Here is a 21,060-nt window from a genome sequence, read left to right on the forward strand (position 1 = left end):
ACTCAGAAAATAAATAAATCAAACTGTAAATATGTTTTTAATCTTATGATCCGTGCACCCCCTGACTGCTGAAGGGTTGATATTACAGAGCAATCAGTACTGGCCATGCTGCAGAATGATGACAGAGGTACAGATCCTGCCCAGTATGAAGATGAAGGATTTTCACAGTCTCCTGCAGAAACGTAGTAAAGGTCAATGTTCATTATACTTTTCAGTTGCAGGAAAAAGCAGAGCGAAAAACTTCTTGTTCTACTCCTGGTCCCTTTCACACACCAGTCACTGGAATGAGGATGCTCCAGGGCAAGATTTAAGTGGGCATTCACACGTTAGAATTCTAGAACCATAGAATCATTTAGGCTGGAAAAGTCCTCTAAGATCACCAAGTCCAGCTGTTAACCCAGCACTGTCAAGTCCACCACTAAACCGTGTCCCTGAGCACCACATCTACACGTCTTTTAAACACCTCCAAGGACAGAGACTCAACCTGGGCAGCCTGTTCCAAGGCTTCACAACCCTTTCGGTGAAAATATTTTTCCTAATATCCAATCTAAACTTCCCCTGGTGCAACTTGAAGCCATTTCCTCTCGTCCTATCACTTGTTACTTGGGAGAAGAGACCAACCCTCACCTCGCTACAACCTCCTTTCACATAGCTGTAGAGAATGATAAGGTCTCCCCTCAGCCTCCTTTTCTCCAGGCTAAACAACCCCAGTTCCCTCAGCTGCTCCTCACAAGACTTGTGCTCCAGATCCCTTCACCAGCTTCATTGCCCTTCTCTGGACACACTCCAGCACCTCAATGTCTTTTTGTAGTGGGGGACCCAAAACTGACCACAGTATTCAAGGTGCAGCCTCATCAGTACCAAGTACAGGGGGACGATCACTGCCCTGGTCCTGCTGGCCACACCACTTCTGATACAAGCCAGGATTCCATTGGCTTTCTTGGCCACCTGGGCACACTGCTGGCTCATATTCAGCCAGCTGTCAACTAACTCTCCCAGGTCCTTTTCTGCCAGGCAGCTTTCCAGACGCTCTTCCCCAAGCCTGTAGTGTTGTGTGGGGTTGTTGTGACCCCAGTGCAGGACCCGGCACTTGGACTTGTTGAACCTCATACCATTGGCCTCAGCCCATCGATCCAGCCTGTGCAGACCCCTCTGCAGAGGCTTCCTACCCTCGAGCAGATCAACACTCCCGACCAACTCGGCGTCGTCTGCAGACTTACTGAGGGTGCTTTGGTAGTTGTTTCATCGCCCGATGCTGCTCTTATCGCACTATAACGATGCCCAATTTCACCACGGGAAAACCTGCAGCCAACAACCGGTGGCCTTGTGCTGCCCTCTGACGGGCTGCAAACAGCAGAGCAACAACACCTCCGCTCGCCGAGACCCCGCAGCCACAAAAAAATAGTACAGAGGGTTTGGAGTGTCCCTGTCATCGTCAGCTGGATTTATGGCATGCTGCACCGACTGCACAACCACAGCCAGTGCTTTGGCAGCTCTGCCCCATCCCTGGCTTTCCATAAGCGGGTACAGCACTTACAAAGCGTTGGGTGATGCTGAAATAGCAACCAGCTCACAAGCCCAGAGCCCTCGGTGTGCTGGGTCCACTCGTCTCTGCTCCATCATAACTAGTGGTCTCATTTGCTCCAGCAGCTTCCACCCTGTTTGTCAAAGGCCTGGGAGGAAGTAAAGAGCAGAAGAGGGAGGATTACACCATACCAAATCCAACCCCCCGTGCTGGGCTGACAACCCCAAAGACCAAGTCTCCTGTCCGCCGAGTTACGAGGCAGCGGTTTAACCTCAGAGCCGAGGGCAGCCCCGGTTTGGCTGAGATTCGGAGCACAGATTCCGCCCTGTTGGGTGGAGGGGAGCAGGGATTACAGCCTCTCCCAAACCTCCTCCCCCCAGAAACCACACTGAGCCTTTGGTCTTCTGCTGACATCGCCAACAAGTGTCCAACGTTGTCAACCATGCGCCAGCACCACCAGCAGCGGTCTGGGTTGCACACTCACCGCAGAGAGCTGAAAAACATCCACCCAGCTTATTTCAGCACCTCCAGCTCTTGAGAGAAAACCTGGAAGAGATGACCAAAGGGCTTTTAAAACACCACAACGGTAGGAATGTTATCGCTTTACTACACCAAATTATTTGGAATGTGCAATGAGTTTCCACAATGTTTACGCAGAGCACGGCACAATCCTGTGCACCTCTATATGAAGTAATTAAGTCTTGTCTTCATTTAAAAGCCTCGTGATTTTTTTAAGGCAATCCTGTGATGTGTGGGGTTGTCAGCTTGGAGGGCTAAAACGAATTCAACCCCCGTCTCAGAAAACACAAGGGCCTTTTAATTAGGAAATCTGGGGAGTCCCTCAGCCCCTTCCTCCTCCTCCTCCTCCCGGTCTCCAGCCCGGACCCCTCACCTCACCCCCCCCACACCGGCTTACCTCCCACCTCAGGCCTCCTCGCGGCCCCGCCAGGAACCCGCCCGGCTCCCAGCGCCCCAAACTCGCTCCCAGCACCCCAAAACCCCCCGAAGGGGCCCAAACCCGACCCTCCTCCCCCTCCATCTTGCGCCCCCGCCGCCTCCCGCGCGGGGCCGCTGGCGCTCCTCCTGCCGACAGGGGGCGCTGCCGCGGCCGGGGTGCCTGTGGCGGCGGGGCGCCGCTCTCTCCGCCCGCCGGGCGCCGCGGAGGAGGCGGCGGGGCAGCGCGGCGGCGGAGCGGGCCGCGGGCTCGGCGTGAGGCGGCGCCGGCGGCGGCGGCAGCGGCGGGGCCGAAAGCAGCGGCCCCGCTCAGTCCGCCCCGGGGCCTGTGGGAGCAGCATGGCCGCCAGCCTGTGGATGGGGGACGTGAGTGTCCGGCCGGGACCCGCGCGGGGCTTTGTGAGGCGGGCAGCGGGGCGGCCTGGCTGGCGGGGGGCGGGGGGGCAGCGGCCGGGGCGGGCGGCGCCGGGGCGACCGCGGGCTGGAGCGCACCGACTGACTGACTGACTGACACCCTCACACTGACTGACACCCTCACACCGACCGACTGACTGACACCTGCATCCCGACTGACTGACACCCTCACCCCGACTGACTGACTGACACCTGCATCCCGACTGACTGACTGACACCCTCACCCCCACTGACTGACTGACACCTTCATCCCGACTGACTGACTGACACCCTCACCCCGACTGACTGACACCGTCACACTGACTGACACCCTTGCACCGACCGACTGACTGACGCCCGCACCCCGACTGACACCCGCACCCCGACTGACTGACACCCTCACTGACTGACTGACACCCTCACCCTGACTGACACACCCGCATCCCGACTGACACCCTCACACCGATTGACTGACACCCTCACACTGACTGACTGTCTGACACCCTCACGCACCAACACAGCCCCACGGCCCCTCACGCACTGACACACGCATACACCCCCCTGCTGACTGACACCAGTGCACACACACGCTCCCCAGCACTCTGTCAGGCTCACGCAGGCTGACGGGCTCGCTGACACACGAGCACACGCTCGGAGATGCTGACACCGGCCCAGCAGGCGCGTTTGTGAACAGTGACACGCTGACAGACACAGTGACCCACACACACCCCCCCCGAGTGACCCACAGACACCCCCACAGGTCCCCTCGTTGCCTGCCTGCAGCCAGGATCCCAGGCACACTCGTGGGCACTGATGTGTTATCACACCTTCATGCTCCGTTAGGTACTTGCACACTCACTCACCCACTCTCAAGCCTGTACACTCACACTTCTAGGGTTTATACGCTGTTTACGTGCTGATGTGGTTGTAGGCACTTACATGCTCATGGTCTTGCACTCTAAGGCTCTTGCATGCGCACTCGCACTCATGCTTGTGCTGCTGGGCTCACACGCTTGTGCTCACGCTCGTAGGCGCTTATGCTTACTTGCACTTGCATGCTCTTGTGCACCTATGCAAGAGCATCCCTCACTGCCTGCCCCACACTCGTGCACACCTGTGGGTGCCCTCACGCACTTGTAAGGATTTGCACTCTCCTGCATGCTCACACACTCGTGAGAACTTACACACCTCAGTATTTCCCTCATTCCTGCCTGCATGTGCACCTGGGAGCACACTCACACTCACAGGTGCTTCTTCTCCCTGTTCACATGCACACTGTGGGCACAGACACACCAATATGCACCCCACAGTGTCTGTTGTTGTCTGCCCTTCACACACACTTCACGCACCCTCGTACTCGTGCACCTGTGTCCCTCACCGCTTGCCGCTCCGCACACACACAGTCACACACGCTCACGCGTGCGTACTCACACCCAGCATATTGTAGTGCTCTGCCACCCCGCCACACGCCTGTATTGTAGCGTCCGCACTGTCTGCTGCTTTTGCACAGCCACGTATGCAATCCCACCGCTGTGTCGTAGTCTATAGTCTTCTGTACCCCTGCACTACGCACAGGCATGCGTATGCAGTTACACTAGTGCATCACAATTTCCACGTTGCCTGTTACTTGCACGCACTTCTTTGCCCAGCCCTTTCTTACAAGCTCACCCCAGCATATTGTGTGGTCCTGCTTGCACACGCACGTGCACCCTGTGGTCTTCCTCAGTCTGTCTCACGTGCGTGGGTATGCACAACCCAGCACATCACTGAGGATCCCGCTGGGTGCTTCTCTCATACGCACACTCTCGCACACCGAGTTTCCAGGGCGTTGCACACGTACACTGACACGTCAGGGAGTCTTCCACTGCTGCCGCTCGTCCAAGCAGACTCCACAGAGTCTGCTGTTTCTTTCCTTTACCCACACAAAGGGTTATCTGCCACCTCTCCGCTATAACGCCATCTTCTTTCTCAGTCACCTCTCTCACAAGCAGGCCACTGCTCTTCGAAACACACACGTAGCTATCCAAGCAACAGTCACCTGTTGCTTTTATGAGCCTGGCTTTCCTGCACACACCCCACAGGATCACCCTCTGCAGTGGCATGTCTGCACAGAGCCATGCTGCCTCCTGCTTCTGGCACATGTAACGGAGTCCTTTCTGCTTCACACTCACACCTCCACAGGGCACGCACTGCCTTTTGCACGTGCAGTATGGTCACCCGCTGTCGAACACGCACAGACACTGGGCGAGTTTGCACGTTCTGTCACACACACAAGTGACGGAGCCGCCTGGGACCTGACAGACACACGAACGCGCTCGAGGGCTGTCAGTTCCCACGAGGCCACCTGTCTTACTCACGCACGTATAGTTACTTACACAGAGCTATATGTTCCCCCACACCCCAGCCCCGTGTTACCTGTCACAGGCAGTGCTCCCCAGCAGCATCTCTATTGCACAAAGCCCAAATTTCAGTTAGTTCCCTCCTCTGCTTTTCGTTCCGCAGAGAGACATCCTTTTCCCTCAGTACCTTCATTAAATTTTGGTCCAAACTGCAGTGCGGTTTCGTACTTTTCCATCACTTCCACCACGCAGACACTTGCTCTCCAGCGTGCTCACTCACACAGTCCCACCACCCTGCACCCCGCACGCACTCTGACACACACGGTGCCACCTCCCGCCGATGACACAAACGTGGTCTGTGCACCCGCGTGCAGCACGGGGCGCAGAACCTCCTGCGGGACGCGATGAGAGGTTTCCCCTCCGCGGGCTGCCCTGCCTGTCTCCACGGTCGTGCAAGGCAGACACGGCTTTGCAAACCCCTACCCCAGCTGGCTGGGGGCTGTGTTCCCTGACGCGTGCCGCCCGCTCAGCCTAGCACCCCTGGGTGCTGGCCCGACCCCTGTTTGCATACAGACAAGGAGCCCGCCATCTCCTTATCCCCTGCTCCCTGTAGTGAACGCTCAGTTTGTTGCTGTATGTTTCTGAGTGGCTTTTGTCCTTCTGTGAAAGCTCCCTGTTCTCTGAAATTCATGCTGTCTCTTGGGTTCCACTTTGCAGACTGTTGAGCCTGGTTCATGCATGCCTGCTGGTTTTGAGTGGCATCGACCCTCTTAAATGAGTCTTCTTTTTGAAGTGTAAGGGTAAAATACTTCTCAATCATGTTTTAACTGCTTAGGGTGGCATTGACACATATATTCTCCTGTTTGTAGATGCCCTGGTCTGACTTTTTTTTTTTTGCTTTTATAGCTGGAGCCATATATGGATGAAAACTTTGTTTCAAGAGCCTTTGCTACCATGGGAGAGCTTGTACTGAGCGTAAAAATCATTCGAAACAGGTTAACAGGGTAACTGTTTCTGCTTGTTCTCAGTTTGATCTGCCAGTGCATTTGGATTGAACCGTTTGCCCTCTGCCCACCATAGCTGTGGCGCTGTCCACATTGCAGTGATTTTCCCTTTGAGCTTTTCTCTGTTGCTGCCAACAGTATGGATATATTGATGACAGCGATGGAGGGGGTAATTGCTGGCTCTTCAGCCTCCCCATCAGCAAACCAGGGTCTGGCCCTCATCCTGCACTCATTCCGTCTGGGAATTACACCTTGTGGGCTGCAGGCTCTGTGACCTGTCTGTGCTAGTTGTTGCACCAGTGCAGCTACACGATGCTGGCTTCAAAGGAGCCATAGGATGGCCCAGTGAGTTCATTTGGAGTAAAACGAGTGACTAGGCAGGATAGTTTCGTGTTCTTTTAAATGTTGTCATTTCAGTTTGCAGTTGTTTAAACTTGGGTGGGAAAATTTATAGTCAACTAAAGTAGGAAGTAAATAGTTGTGAGCAAAACTGTTCTCTGTGTGCTTATGTTGACATGACTTACTGGTAAGTAGGGGCTATCACTTTGCTTGAGATCCAAGATTACTTCGCTAGCTTCTTTTTGGTAGCTAATGTTTACACTTTGAAAAAGAAATTGTTCTAAGTATTGCAACTGTAGCGAATTACCTGCCAGTTATTTAAAAATGTAACATTCCTCCTCAAACGTGTTTTAAAGCTGAAATCTTTCTCCTCTCCTGTGTCTGCATTCAGAATTCCAGCAGGCTATTGCTTTGTAGAATTTGCAGATCTAGCTACTGCAGAGAAATGTTTACACAAAATCAATGGAAAACCGCTTCCTGGTGCTACACCGGTAAGTGAATGAAATCGGCCAGTTGGGAAGCAAAACTGGGAAGGAACAGATAGTGTAGAATCTATATTTTGAATGATTACAGACAAATTCATAGTTAGCAAACTGGGATTCTTCTTTAAAGTAATGAACATAAAACTGTTAATGTTCTTGCTCAGAAAATTGTTGGAAAGTTACTAATTTCTGTGTGAATGTCTGGATGAAATCAAGGTATAGAAATGTTGTATTTTGGAGCCTTTCTACTGTTACCAAAGTTGGACTTACAAGACACCAGAGAAGAACAAGGAAAAATAGATGGAGTATACCTACCACAGTCCTCCTGTCTCTCCCTGTTTGTAGTTCCCCATTAATTTGCTGCAGTGCATGTGTCGTTACGTGTGGACAAGATGAACTCTCAAGTTTGCACTGAGTTTCAAGTAACTTTGATTTGCAGGAGAAACATGACTTTTAAGCCTTGCACTATTCTTGGCCTGTAGCAAACAAGAGTTATTCAAACCTACGTACAGTGGAGAAAGAGCTAGCCCATTGTGTAACTACAAGACGGAACAAATGTCTCAGATGCATAAAAGCCAGTTAGGAAGAAGAGGAGGAATAGTCCTAGAGGCTAATTTTAGGATGTTGACTCGAGTGTGTAGTGGATTGAAATGGGACACAGCTGTCCGTTGTACCCACAGGAGCTGGCTGCAGTAGCCAGGATGACCAGTTCATAAAGCAGCTCTGGAATCACCTCAGTTACAGTGGGGTGTAGTAAGGTCAATGGATGCCTGTTGCAGTGTAGTTAATACCCTGAGGAGAAAACTGGGAGGTTCAGGTAGGGTTCCTTGAACTGTTTGGTCAACTTGCTGAGAGGATGGTGTCCCCTCGTACCAGCAGTAGACGAGAGGCCTGGAAGTGTCTGTTGCACCTGTCCTGTTTAGTACGCTCTTGTGCCATGAGTCAGAGCCCACCATTAAGGGAAACGAAATTTCCTGGATGCCTTATGTCGTCACCAGAGAGAGAGAGAAGCTCCTGGAAGGAGCCACAGAACAATCAAAGTTTGGTTTCGGGAACGCCCGTCTTTCTCCACAGTTTGATTCGCAGTGTGATGTTGGTTAGAGGGATGGTTTCCATAACATGTGGAGAGAGTTACAGGTGCAGGCAGCCGAAATCGGTGCACTCAGCAGGCAACTGCCCAGCTCCTCTCTTGCATTTAGGAACTTTTTCTCTTGTTTGCAGAAAACTGAATGTGGCTCGCTCTTTTATTTGTTTTTACGTACTGAATCAGCCAAAGGAATAACAGAGCCGTGGTGCTGGAGCTGTGTCTGTTTACAGAATTAGTGTCCCCAGTTCCCACTTGAGTGGAAGTACTCTCAGGTCTGTCGTTGATTTTAAACCCAAAATATTCCAGTGAAGAGTGAGATCCTAAAAAAGACGAAAGTGCTTCAAAGTGGAATCTAAATTTTGTATCAGCTTGTAAATGGTTCACGAGAGGAGTTGTGTACCACAGCGCACCAGTGAATGCAAGCGTGCAAGGAACATGCTGATAGCCTAGAGACAAGGCTTTGCTCTGTTTCCCAGGAATTATTTATGCTATCTTTGAGGGAAGAAAATGCATCATGCGAGGTACAGGAGCACACTAGGCTCTCTGCTGTGCTAAACAAACGTCCTGGTCTCCAGGTTATGGGCTCACAGTAGGCTCGCTTGCTTTGGCGAAATTCCCCTGGAGTTCTAACAAGTCCCCTGGACTTTTTACAAGGACGCATAGCGACAGGACACGGGGCAATGGCTTTACACTGAAAGAGGGAGATTTAGACTGGATATAAGGAAGAAATTTTTCACCATGAGGGTGCTAAGGCACTGGATCAGGTTGCCCAGAGAAGTTGTGGCTGCCCCATCCCTGGAAGTGTTCAAGGCCAGGCTGGATGAGCCTGGTGTAGTGGAAGGTGTCCCTGCCTGTGGCAGGGGGGTTGGAACTGGATGGTCTTTGAGGTCCCTTCCCACCCAAACCATTCCATGATTCCACGATTCTTGCTATGCCACTGTGTAGCACAGAGGAGTATCCGCTTTGGAAGCCTGTTGGGAGACAGGAAAATGGTTCTGAAGTCCCTCAAGCTGACGAGGAAATCCAGCTTAGGTCTGGGTGAGTTCTGACGCCAGTGTTCTTGTAAAGGGGTGCAACCTTCTTCCTCTGTCAGCCATGTTTCAGAAGCAAATAGCAATTACCATTGCACGCTGCAGTGAGCCTGCTCGGGTCACTGTGTGCTAAGCATCGTGTAAGAATGCCCATGGGATTGAGACCCGCAGGATTCTGAGGCAGAAGACTAACTGCTGCCTAGATCTTGGTCTAAACTCAAATGTGAGCTGGGCATAAGTTGCTGCACCCTGGTAGGATGAGTTCCAGATGTGCAAGTGGGCACAAATGTAGGCTCCTGGGAAACCTGTTTCGGAAGAAATGCAGGTGCAGATCTTAGGGAGGCCTCCAGTGTCCAGGGACAGATAAGGCCTTCGGAAAAACCTTGATTTTGGATCTTACTAAATGAGCACATCATCCAGAGCAAAGGGTGTAGCCGTACTTCCAGACTAAGGAACTGATTCCGTTTTCCAGTGTGGTGAATTCTGGCCTGCCAATATTCTTGTAAATCACAGCTGTCCAACAGTCTTTGCTGTCACTTCATTTTACGACCTGAAAATTAGAAGTCATGTAATATTAGTTGTTAATATCTCTGTTTTCCTGTCTTCCTTAAAGACACAAACATCTGGTGCTGTGTAAGGTTCACCTGTCTCTCACCAACTTTATAAACTGTTGAAACAAAGACAGGCCAGGCCTCTTGGCGCAGGTTCTTTGCTGATTTTCGTGATTGTAGCTGTGCTGGAGTCACATAAAAATGTTGTCCTTGGTACCTTAACTGGCTGGCCCGACTGCCTTGTCATCATTAAGAATGTTGTGTGAAATAAGCTTACTGTATTTTTTTCCTAATTGTTTGGATTCACATGAGAACATTTGAATGTATGGATTGATTTTTGCCTTGTTTCAGGCAAAGCGATTTAAATTGAATTATGCAACGTATGGAAAACAGCCCGATAACAGGTAAACGCTCAATATTCACATATTATTTTTGCCTGCTTCGTGTCTCGTCATCGATTGCCTTACAGAGAGGATTCCAAATGCATAAACCTACGAGTCTGTCATTGCCAGATGAAACATACAGCTCATGGGATCGGAGAGCGTTCCGATAGGAAGGCGCCTTGACATACCTACAGCTAAAATTCGTACCGTTTTGTCCAGCAGTGCCAGATAATCCCATAATTCAAAATGTAGATTGCATTAAGCTGTCTTGGCACGCGCTGCAGACAATTTGTGATGCTGCAGCATGTTAGCACTTTCTGTGTATCCAAGGATACATCCCATCGTAGTACTGTACAGTGTCATGAACGTGTTTAGCATCTGCAGGTAAACGCGGTGGTTTCACACCGCCCGGCTGAACGGGCTAGAGTACCACGAGTCAGCAAAGAGAGAGAAGGGTGCTCTGAATTGCCCTCTGGAGCAGCCCATCTTTCTCCTCTGGCAGTGGAAGGTGTGTAAGGAGGCTCCTGGCGGTGGGTGGTGTGGATGCTTTTCGGGTGCCTGCCCCGAAACGCTGACACAGTTGAAGAAATAATAACACGAGGTGTTCGGGCAGGTGTGTGCAAGGCCGAAAGCAACACCGTCCTGCGGTTCATTAGAGAGCTGTTAGCTAGGCAACTGTATTTATATTTTAGATTATTATGAATCTTTTTATAAAAAAACCCACAACTTTTTAGTTATGCTGCTTGAATTGACTTGGAAAAGCAGTGTCAATAAAAGTTTTAGTCACCTAAGCAACTGAACTGGTGACGCTTTAAAGTGTCCATGAAATGGTCCTTTAATGCCACTTTTCTCTGAAGTCAGATGTTTAAGCCAAATGTTACTGTCGTTCAGCACGCCTCTTTTTTTGTATAACTGTACTTAAGAAGTTTTCTTTTGATTTCTTTAGTCCAGAATATTCACTTTTTGTGGGAGACCTGACTCCTGATGTGGATGATGGCATGTTATATGAATTTTTTGTTAAAGTTTATCCGTCGTGTAGAGGTGGAAAAGTTGTTTTGGACCAGGCAGGAGTATCCAAGTAAGTCATCTTTTATTCATTCTTTTCTTTCACTTCACATGCAATGGCAGAAAAGATATAACACAGCAAGGGAAAAAGAGTAGTTCTATCAGTTTAGATTTTAGTTATCTAAAAACACAATATTCTTGGATATTCAGTCGACAGTGTGGTGGGGTTTTGATAGCCACCACGGCGTATTGTCACTCCTCTGTCAGCACGATGCTCTCTGTGTGTTGGAAGTGTGTTATTGCCCTTCTGCAAGTGCTGAAAAATGTCTAAGTCGTCTTGAAACGCTGTCTCGCTGGCCTTTCAGATGGAGTTGTGCTTTTACAGTCTTTAGGCTCTTGAGTGTCTATTCCTGTGAAAGCTTTACAGGTTTTGTTTCAAAGAGGGTAGGGCAAATAAAGCTATGATTCATCGTCGTCAGGTACTTAGCAGCCGCCTTGTTCATCTTTACTGGAAGAGTCTCACCAGAAACATGTCAAAAGTCTGTTTTCTTCACCTTATTAAAATGTTTCAGAAATAGCAGAAAATGAAAGTGTGTTTTCCTAGAAGAGGGACCAGTTGATCAGCAGCCTTGTTTTCAAAACAGAAAATGGCTTCAGTGGGGTGCAATATTCTGATATAATACCCATGAGAATGTTGTGACCAGACTTAGAACATGGCTGTGGATCCCCTCTCTTTCTCACGTAAGATTTCCCAGTCTTACACGTGTTGGTTTGAAGGAACCTCTGGAGGTCTCTGGTCCAACACTCCACTCTGAGCAGGACTGCTGCCTATGCTAGATCACGTCAGCCATGAATTGTGTAGCCTGGAACTCCTCCCGGGATGGAGATAGTACAACCTGTCTGGGCAGCCTGCTCCAGTGCTGCATTACCTCCTTAGTAAGGAGGTTTCTTCACGTACAACCTGAACCTCTTGTAGAGCTGCTCAGTCACTCTCTGGCTCTTACGTGTCGATGCAGTTACTGCCACCTCACCTGACACCAGCACTGCCAGAGTGGGCTCTGGGTGCCTCCTCCTCCTCCTCGCTGCCCTGCCTGCTCAGGTGTGAACCCAGCAGTTCCTGTTTTGCTGTGCCTGCTTCAGTCTCTGCCTGCAAAATAGATGTTGGGGGATGCAGGTTGGGCCATTAGTTGGGCTTTGGGAACTGTTCATAAGTGCACACCTCAGGGAAAGGGAATCTGAGGTAGCTTGGGAAGCGGGGAAGGAGCAGGGACTTCAAGGTAGCTTCAAGGTAGCTGTTGCTGGGAAGGGCACAGCTACCTCCCCTCGCAGTGCCGGGGTGTTGCTGCCAGGGGCTTTGTTGTGACTTGTGCAGTTACTCAAAGCTGAGGCAACTGCAAGCGTTAATGTGATGCGAGAGAGGAACCTGGGGCTTGTGGACGTGCCTAGCAAAGTCCTGGCCCTTCCAGCCGGGGCTGGTGTATCAGGAAGGCCTCCTCCCAGCACCTCTTGTCGAGGCAAGACAGGAGCTTGGAGCCCGATGCCGTGGTGCTGTGCCTATGTCTTTGCTTTCTGCTGAGGCTGCAGGCTGGGAGGCTAGTCCTAACTGCAGGGACAGGACAGAAAGTCTGCCAGGATGGTCCTGGCCACAAAGAACCAATTTCGTGGTGGGTTTTCTTCTGGACTAAAATCTGGTTTAGCCATCGGTGTGAAAATCTAGAAAAGTTGAAATCTGGAAAGTCTAGAAAAGTTGGAAGAATCACTGTCTCCCTTGCTGCACCTGACAGCTATTCCTATACTCTACATCCTACTCTTTATCTGTCCATCACTATCTTGGAACTGCCAATATTCCCTGTTTCACTCGCACACTCTTGGTCCCACCCGAAAGGCTGCAGGACTCTGTGTAGCAGCTCAGAAACTTACACGCTTTTATGTGTGAACACCTTAAACTGACTTAAAAGTTGACTTGCATGGGTTTAATTTGCCACAGTCCTTTTACAGAGGGCAACTTATCATGGGATGCTTTGGGTTGGAAGGGACTTGAAAGATCACCTAGTTCCAACCCTCCTGCCACGGGCAGTTAAACAGTGTGCACCCGTGTAGAGTTTTGCTCCCACTTAATTATCCAGTTTGTGTATGGATAAGCCTGAGCTTTGATTTGGCCTTCGCTCTGTGAGGAGTAGACCTACATACATGCATATATGTATAAAAATATATTTTTGGAGTTGTGTGTATAGCTTGCTGTGCAAGACACGGCGTTTGATGAGGCACCAGCTGCTCTGTAATCGCGTCCAGTGTGGGCCTACTGCGAGTACTGGGTGATGCAGCTTTCAAAGTAGCGTGCTACTGGGTGTTTAAGAGTTCCCACAGAATGGATAATATGCTGTAGATTTACACCCTTGCTTACGGCTCGTTCTTTTCCCCAAGTAGACAAGCCCTTTCCCTCCCAAACTCCTTCCTTCGCCTAGATGGATTCCTCTTTCCCTCCCACACCGAAGTCTTTGATCTTTCTGCTGCGCGAGGCAGCCCATCCCATCTCGGGATCCTGGCACTGCCCTCTGGGATGCTGTTGCATTGCGTCTGACTCACTGCAGCGTCAGAATCCCACGCAAAGGACCTTTGGGCTTGGAGAGGAGTTTTACAAGGGCATGCAGTGATAGGACACGGGGAAATGGCTTTAAACTGAAAGAGGGGAGATTTCAATGGGATCTAAGGAAGAAATTTTCACTCTGAGGGTGGTGAGGCACTGGAACAGGTTGCCCAGAGAAGTTGTGGCTGCCCCATCCCTGGAAGTGTTCAAGGCCAGGCTGGATGAGGCTTTGAGCAACCTGGTGTAGTGGAGGGTGTCCTGGCCCATGGCAGGGGGGTTGGAACTGGAAGATCCTAGAGAAAAGCAGTTTTCCTTCACAGCAGGACAGTTTGAGATACAAACGTTGCCTATGTCTTGTCAATCCTGTGCTGACTTGCAACTGTTTAGATTATCTGCATCCTCCCAGTATAGATTTGAGGCTTTGCTGCTGTCCGTTCCTGCCTTTCCACACATCCTGTGTCAGCTCACTCCCTATTCCTGGAATCCACTGTACAGTTTCAAAGCATTTTGCAAATAATACAGAGCAACTGGAAGACGCCATCACTTAATCTCTGCTAAAAGCAGGGACAGGCCAAGTGAAGGTGTTTCACTTGCTGTGATTTCCCAAACCAATTCTGACTTTGCTGTAAATATTTTTTTAAAAAGCAGCGTGGCTTTTTCGGCTTTGTTTCATGTGAGTTACTCTGTCTCTCTGCAGAGGTTACGGGTTCGTGAAGTTCACGGATGAACTGGAACAGAAAAGGGCACTGACAGAGTGCCAAGGAGCTGTGGGGTTGGGCTCTAAACCCGTACGCTTGAGTGTGGCTATACCAAAAGCGTGAGTATACCAGCAGCCAAACGCTTGTGTAAGAACACCCTGACGTGAAATCACATGTGTTTTTAAATATCTTTTAGGGATTTGGGTGTATTTCCTGGATGTTTCCATCACAAAGTGAAGGAATACCCACGAATGTAGTAAAGTAGCTAGAGAATGCACAGGAATTCAAATAAATTATAACATTAGATCAAGAGTAAGCATTTTACGCTGTTTTTAATCGTATATGTTATTAAATACACACACGTGTGCACACACTGTATTTAAATATGATTCTTTTTGAAGTGTATGTTTCTTTGCATTGAATTGAAATAGTCTAAATTTGCTTTTTGATTTCTAGAAGTGAAGCTCAATGACCTTGCTAATTCTATTTTAATGTCTACTAAATATAAGTCTTTGGGGCAGGGATTAACTTTTTTTTCTGTGTTTGTTCAGAACCTGATACAATGAGATCCTGGTCTGACTTGGGGCTCGTAGCACTAGGGTAATACGAATAATAGTAATTGCTCCCTATTTGAATAATATTTAGATTTTCAGTGACCTCAGAAGTCTTGGGGGGATAAGGAAGAGAAAAGCAGAAAAAAGGGGTGTGTCATGGTGAGAAGACTGATGTTTCCCTCTTCCTACTTCTCACTGATTTCATCATTAGGCATAGCTTTGTGTGTGACATATTTTCATTTTCAAACGATATTTGTCATCTCATTGTTTAAAATCTTGATAATCAGGTGGGATTCCCAGTTCTTTGGGAATGCTACCGATTTTAGTCAGCTTGCAGACTATTTAAGTTTAATTTTTTGATTACTTGTAGTCCTCTTTTGCTTCATGAGCTCTTCCCACTCTGTGCATTGAAGACCACCAGTTCAGTGGGAATGGGGACAACAAGTCATTTTTTAGGCTTCCGTATGATAGTGGTAGAAGGGAGAGGTTTTTATCCGTTCTCACTAAAGAAAACCCCAGTTCTTTTGCAAGGCTGCAAGTCTTTAACTCTTCAAGTAAAGCAAGACTCAGTACCTTGTCTGAGAAAGCTGCAGAGTACTTAACTTCATCCTATTTATCAGAAGGGAAAAGAAACCCAAGAATCTGCGTCACAGTTCAGGACTGTTCTGTACTGAGGCTCGTAGTCCTGGACTCTTCCCTTCCCAAAGCCAGGAAGTGATACTAAATTAACTCAAAAAGAATTAAAGCAATGTTTATTAATGAAGATGAATATGAATACAGGAAAGGGTGTTAAATTTAAACCACTTCTTTCTTTCTGCAAGTGTATGCAAATGATAAATACTGCTACAGTAAATAGTGAATATTTTTTAAAAGACTGAAATTTGCATGTCAGACTAAGCCTTGTCTATATACCATATTGTATCTTGAGCTATTTCACTGCTTTTTTTTCATAATGATTCTGCATTATTTGCAACTTATTCCTGCTTTATTTTTTGAAGTAATCGCGTGAAACCAATGGAGTACAATCAGATGTACAACTATAATTATAACCAATATTACCAACAATATCACAACTACTATGCCCAGTGGGGCTACGACCAGAACACGGGCAGTTACAGCTACAGCTATCCCCAGTACGGATACACGCAGAGCACCATGCAGGTAGGACACGCTCGCTCTTCAGTGAGCTGTCAGCACAGAAACACGAGGTAGCTTACAAAAAAATGGTGGGCATGTTTTATCCTCAGGCACTGGGGTCTTGCCATAGCTACTTCCTGAGGAAGCAAAACTGTTCAGCAGAGCGTGGCGTGTACTCTTGCCTTGGGTGGGGGGGTGTTGCTGGGGCTGGAGAGGGGTGGAAAGATGTGGATGGCGCCAAGGGTCCCCTAACACAGTTGCTGTGGTAGAAGGGTTCTCTCGATAGGGGCAGTTGGGCAGGCATTGCTAAGACTGCGTTCCGGGATCCTTCGTAAGCCTTGTTTTAGAGGATAAAACAGATCAGGCACCCAGCTTCACCACAGGAATTTCAAGAACTGCTGCTTCTGTTAAAAGTTTAGTGTGGGGTCTACCCCGTGGAGCCTGTTGGGAGTGGAACAAGGGGCTTGTGTGTGAAGAATTCCGTTGCAATCAGTCAGATGTAGCAGTCAGTGTATGACAGTACTGATGAACAGGTGGGTGTCTGTAAAACAAAAGAGAAATATCTGCTTTCCTAATGTGTTGGGTTTTTTCCTTGCAGACATATGAAGAAGTCGGTGAGGATGCATTGGAAGGTAAGTTTCTTGAATCCTGTACTGAAGCTGTCTATTTGCTCTGCACTCATTAGAGTCTCTCTCAAACTGGCCCTTACTTTCAGTGTGTAATATTCCTTAATCTTTGAGTAAATCTGAGGAAAGTTGCGGGTCACTATCACCGAGCGCAATTGCATCCTTATTTTACAGTTGCTGTTCCTGGTCTGAGCCTTGTCAGGACTGGAACTAATTGGCTTCACTAGCACTGAGATTTTAATCTTCTGTAGTACTCAAACTTTTATCCTTTTTTAGTATTTTTTCTGGTATGCTACAAAAACAATGTAGATATTCTGGTTTTCTGTAAAATCTTGGCATTTAAAGCCCAGCATGCTTCACTGTGCTTTTAGTTCCAAAAAGAAATAATATCAGCCAGCATTCCAATAAAATATTTGCTTCTGCAGTCATTGCTTGAAATGGGCCACTAAACCATGTTGGGTTTTAGATACACGAACAAGCAGTTTTCATTTAGTGATGCAAGAAAAAATAATTTTATATTAGCAGTTCCAAAGTTTTATCTGGAGTGGAATACGCACTATATAGCGTGTCTTATTCTTCTAAAAAATTTAAAAGTCACATGGTAACAGTAGAAAGCAGCTGGATCCTCTACAGAATCCATAGGAATCAGTAATGATGTCAACGGGAAAGCCCTTCATGGCTTTTAAAGGTGTCGCAGGAGAACTTTCCTTTCTCTGAAACTGCCACACCAGTGCTATGGTTAGAACATCTCTGGGGTGTCTTTTTGATCGAATTATTAAGTTGAAATCTAGAGGAAACTGAAATAATGTTTTGCCAGTGTCGTTCCTTTTTCTTAATTCTGTTCTCCTGCGATTCGTCACAGCCTGGTGTAGCTAAAAGCCACCATGTTTGCACGCATTTTATTCCCGGTTTGTAGTTTCTCCGTTCAGCTGGCCAGTTGCTTTGCGCTCCGATAGCCGCGTGCAAACCAGTGTGGTTTTCTACTCTGGCTGAGCTTTAGATGGCGGGTGTTGTTGGGTGAGCTTCACATCGTTGCATCCTGCGAGTGGTTTGGGGAATACCATGAGTCGATTTTTGGGAAACGTTACGTGTGTGTTGAGAGCAGGAGGATTGCACCCACCTGGGTTGCTCCCCAGCTCCAAAACGCTTTACAAACCTTTCTTCCGACTGTAAAGTAGGGGCCATGCCCACAGGTACTTCCCTGGGTGTCGCTGGCACCTCTGTGGTTACTAACTGTGAAATGCTTTGAGATGTTCGAGGCTTTGGCAGACGAGCTCTGGTGACTCTTGTTGCAGCAGCGTCCCCAGCCATCCACTCTGGCCCCGCAGTGGAGGGAGCAGATCGGAACGTGTGCCCGCGCCCCCGCTCCTCCACTTTGCAGTCCGGTGCCTTAGTGCCAGCCCACCTTCGTTGGCAGTTTAAGTGGCTACCCTGGGCTGCGAGGTGCAGGTATGCGTTCTCTCTGTTGGCTCTGCTGTGGGGGCAATCGCCACTGGAAAGAGGGACATGTCTGGATGTAGTTAGCTCTGATCCCACTGCAGAAAGGTTTACTAGGGCTGATCTGGTCAGGTTCACGACCGGGAAAGTGCTGGGAACGTTTTGTGACTCTCCCCATGTTTGTTTTAATAAAACTAACGTATTTATGGGGTGTGGGTTTTTTCCCTAATGCGTTTGGCGTGTGACCTATTTGTCTGTCTGTCTTTCCTCCTCTAGATCCGACGCCTCAGCTAGATGTCCACGAAGCAAACAAACAGTTTATGGAACAGAGCGAAGAGCTCTACGACGCCTTGATGGACTGTCATTGGCAGCCTTTGGACACTGTCTCCTCAGAGATTCCCGCCGTGTTATAGCCTCGTTGCTGAGGCGCTGTGTCCGTGTGACTAACCCGCCAGCGCGCTCCGGACTGTTACGCTGCACCTGGATCCTGCAGGAGTGAGGGGTGGCCCTTCCTCCACCCAGGTCTGCTACTCGAAGTACAGGAGGACCGTGGCCTCTCCTGTACACAATGAGTATCATAGGAGCATCGTGGTAACTTCTGTTCATGGTGAAAGTTAGAACTGCAACGGTTTTATTCCTTTTGTCTTGAGATGAACTCTTAATACTTCTTGGGAATTGTAATTTATGAACTTTCATCGAGATGGCACAGGGGAAAGACTCTACTCCAACGTACAATAAAAAAGTTGGTCTTTTAAGTAAAATTACCCTTTGCATTTTGGTTCCTGCCCATCTTTCTGTTTTGCTGCCCATTTCATTGTCTTCAGTCATTTGATCCAACTCTCATGAATGTGTTCTTTTTAAAAATCATTGCTGGATACCACTAAAATGTCTCAAAAGCCTTCTAGTGACTGGGTGAGGTTGCTGTAACTTGAGTATGGGAAAGAACCACGTAGATGGAAGCTCATGTTCCACTTGACCTAAGCTGTGGCCTTGAGCTAGCAAGTTTATAGCTCGGTGTTCTTGAGCCATCTACTTGAAGAGCATTTTGGAGAGTAAAGACAGAAAGGAGCGTTGCTAAACTCCTACGGACGGATGATCTCTCGCACGTTTGGCTTGCACTTCTCCACCTGTGATGAGGAAATAATTCCCCATCACTCAAGCAGTTCAAAACACTTTTACCAGCAACCTTGTTTAGATGTTATTTTGTGTATCATGCCTTTTTTTTCCTTGTGGACACACCCTGACAGTCTCATTAAGATGTTGAGATTCCATAGCGTCTTCCACTGTCCTGTCAGAGTGGATGTGGTGAAACTGAAGATCTGGCAGCAAAAACGGGTCAGAGCAATCTAATTGATATATTGTGCAACAAATTGTTGCTAACCTGGAAAGCAGTTTTCTACTGGATATTGTATAAGCTGGATGGACAAGCAATATATTTAAGCTAATATTATGTTGCGTTAGAGGTGAAAGCGAAAATAATAGCACTTATGTACGTGTTATAAGCCCTTTCCAGGCTTTTGTGCCTTAAACTCTTTGAGAAATAGGAACAGATACACTACCTGTAATAAATGTCTATCCAAGAATAGTTTGGTAACTGAAATTGCTGCTGCGAAGCATTGAGTTGCCTCCCTGCCCATGTTGATGCAGAGATTTGCCACAAAATTTCAATACTTTCATAAAGCCTACTTCTACTACCCCTTTGTTTGTGTCCGTAATTATGATCTCTTTGTCAGTCTGTGGTCTTTTTATCAACTGCCATGGTAAACGCACCGTGAGTGCGAGGGGGATGGTGACATGTACTGGAGTCGGTGTGTTTCTCAGTAAGTGGAGCCAGAGGACTGCTGGACCCCTGCCTTCTCATCTGCTGTGATTTTTTCCTCCTGCTGTGCATCTGACTGTGCTGTGGGCTGTTAACAGCGTCCTAACCTTCAGTTGCTCTGAATTTAAGGAAAGGAGTGCTCCCTGCGTGCGCTAGCAGTGTTTCAGAGGCGGCAGACAGGTGGAAGAGAGCAGATTGCTTTTTCCCTTCCGATGTCGCTGGGCAGCTCCGGCGTTGCCCCTCGTGCGTGTTCGGCAGAGCCGCGTTGCAGAGGTGATGTAAAGAAGGGTTTGACGTTCTGCTGTTAAATGCTTCCTGGATTGTTCTGTTATTGTGCTGCAACAGTGCTGCCCTGTATGCCCTTCGTTCTCTTTTGGACCTGTCTTTCCCTATCCCCACAAATTTTAGCTTTTATAATGCAGCCCTCCTTGTTCGCCACGGGAGGTGACCTGAAGCCACTCTTAACCTTGTCGATACAAACTTATGCTGCTGGCCAGCATTGCTGTCCTGCGGAATATTTCCTCACGCGTGGACAAGCCGTATCCCTCTAAGTCCGTCTCTGAAGGACAGTTGGCCAGGTTGTCACAGAGCAGCACCCCTCACGGACAGCAACCCCGGGGCAAAACCATTCCTCTCTCTGCTTTTGTTTTTGTGGTGGGAAGAAAGTTGGTAACGATTAGGCCACTCCGCCAGCATCCCTAGTTTCTAGGAGAGCTGTGTGTGTACAGACCCTTGGGCTCTTACGTGGAGAACAATTTGGGAGCAGAGAGGCCGGCAAAGATTACCCACTGAAGCCTGCTTACTGGTGCTGCAGAGCTTAAAATAGCTCATGAATTTCCTTTCAGGAGAGAGGCTGACGTGAAGCATTGGGCCACGTTCCCGGCACGTTTGAGCCAGCCTTTTGGGTTGTTGGTGAGAATCCAACGTTCTGGTGAGCTGCTGACCTCTCCCCGCTTTTTTCTGCGTATCACTTACTCATCTTCATGTTCACTTCCAGCTCCTGGCCAGTATTGCCACATCTGAAGCACAGAGGAGACTTTAATGTGGAGCTACAGAACAGCCGGTCACCTGGATTTTGTAGGGTTTGTGTTTTGGAATCTAAGTTCAAC

At 48.5% G+C, this 21,060-nt stretch overlaps 1 protein-coding gene across 1 annotated transcript; it reads left to right on the plus strand.

The window, feature by feature from the left end:
* The first annotated feature begins 2,818 nt into the window (after positions 1 to 2,818).
* LOC147527089 (tRNA selenocysteine 1-associated protein 1) lies at positions 2,819 to 19,699 on the plus strand. Its single transcript, XM_086626160.1, has 9 exons — positions 2,819 to 2,845; positions 6,118 to 6,215; positions 6,946 to 7,045; positions 10,057 to 10,109; positions 11,035 to 11,166; positions 14,378 to 14,497; positions 15,931 to 16,093; positions 16,668 to 16,701; positions 18,409 to 19,699. Exons 1-9 carry the CDS (start codon positions 2,819 to 2,821, stop codon positions 18,543 to 18,545), a joined length of 864 nt encoding a protein of 287 aa, XP_086482286.1. The 3' UTR covers positions 18,546 to 19,699.
* Positions 19,700 to 21,060: the final 1,361 nt, after the last annotated feature.

This window comes from Tauraco erythrolophus, chromosome 24 (assembly GCF_009769465.1).
Source record: "Tauraco erythrolophus isolate bTauEry1 chromosome 24, bTauEry1.pri, whole genome shotgun sequence".
Lineage (NCBI taxonomy): Eukaryota > Metazoa > Chordata > Aves > Musophagiformes > Musophagidae > Tauraco > Tauraco erythrolophus.

Bases quoted from the DNA above. Each gene is read 5' to 3' on its own strand.
- LOC147527089 (XM_086626160.1), top strand. From the start codon at position 2,819: ATGGCCGCCAGCCTGTGGATGGGGGAC. The intron at 16,094-16,667 runs GTAGGACACGCT...TTTTCCTTGCAG, and splicing joins ACACGCAGAGCACCATGCAG to ACATATGAAGAAGTCGGTGA. The intron at 16,702-18,408 runs GTAAGTTTCTTG...TTCCTCCTCTAG, and splicing joins CGGTGAGGATGCATTGGAAG to ATCCGACGCCTCAGCTAGAT.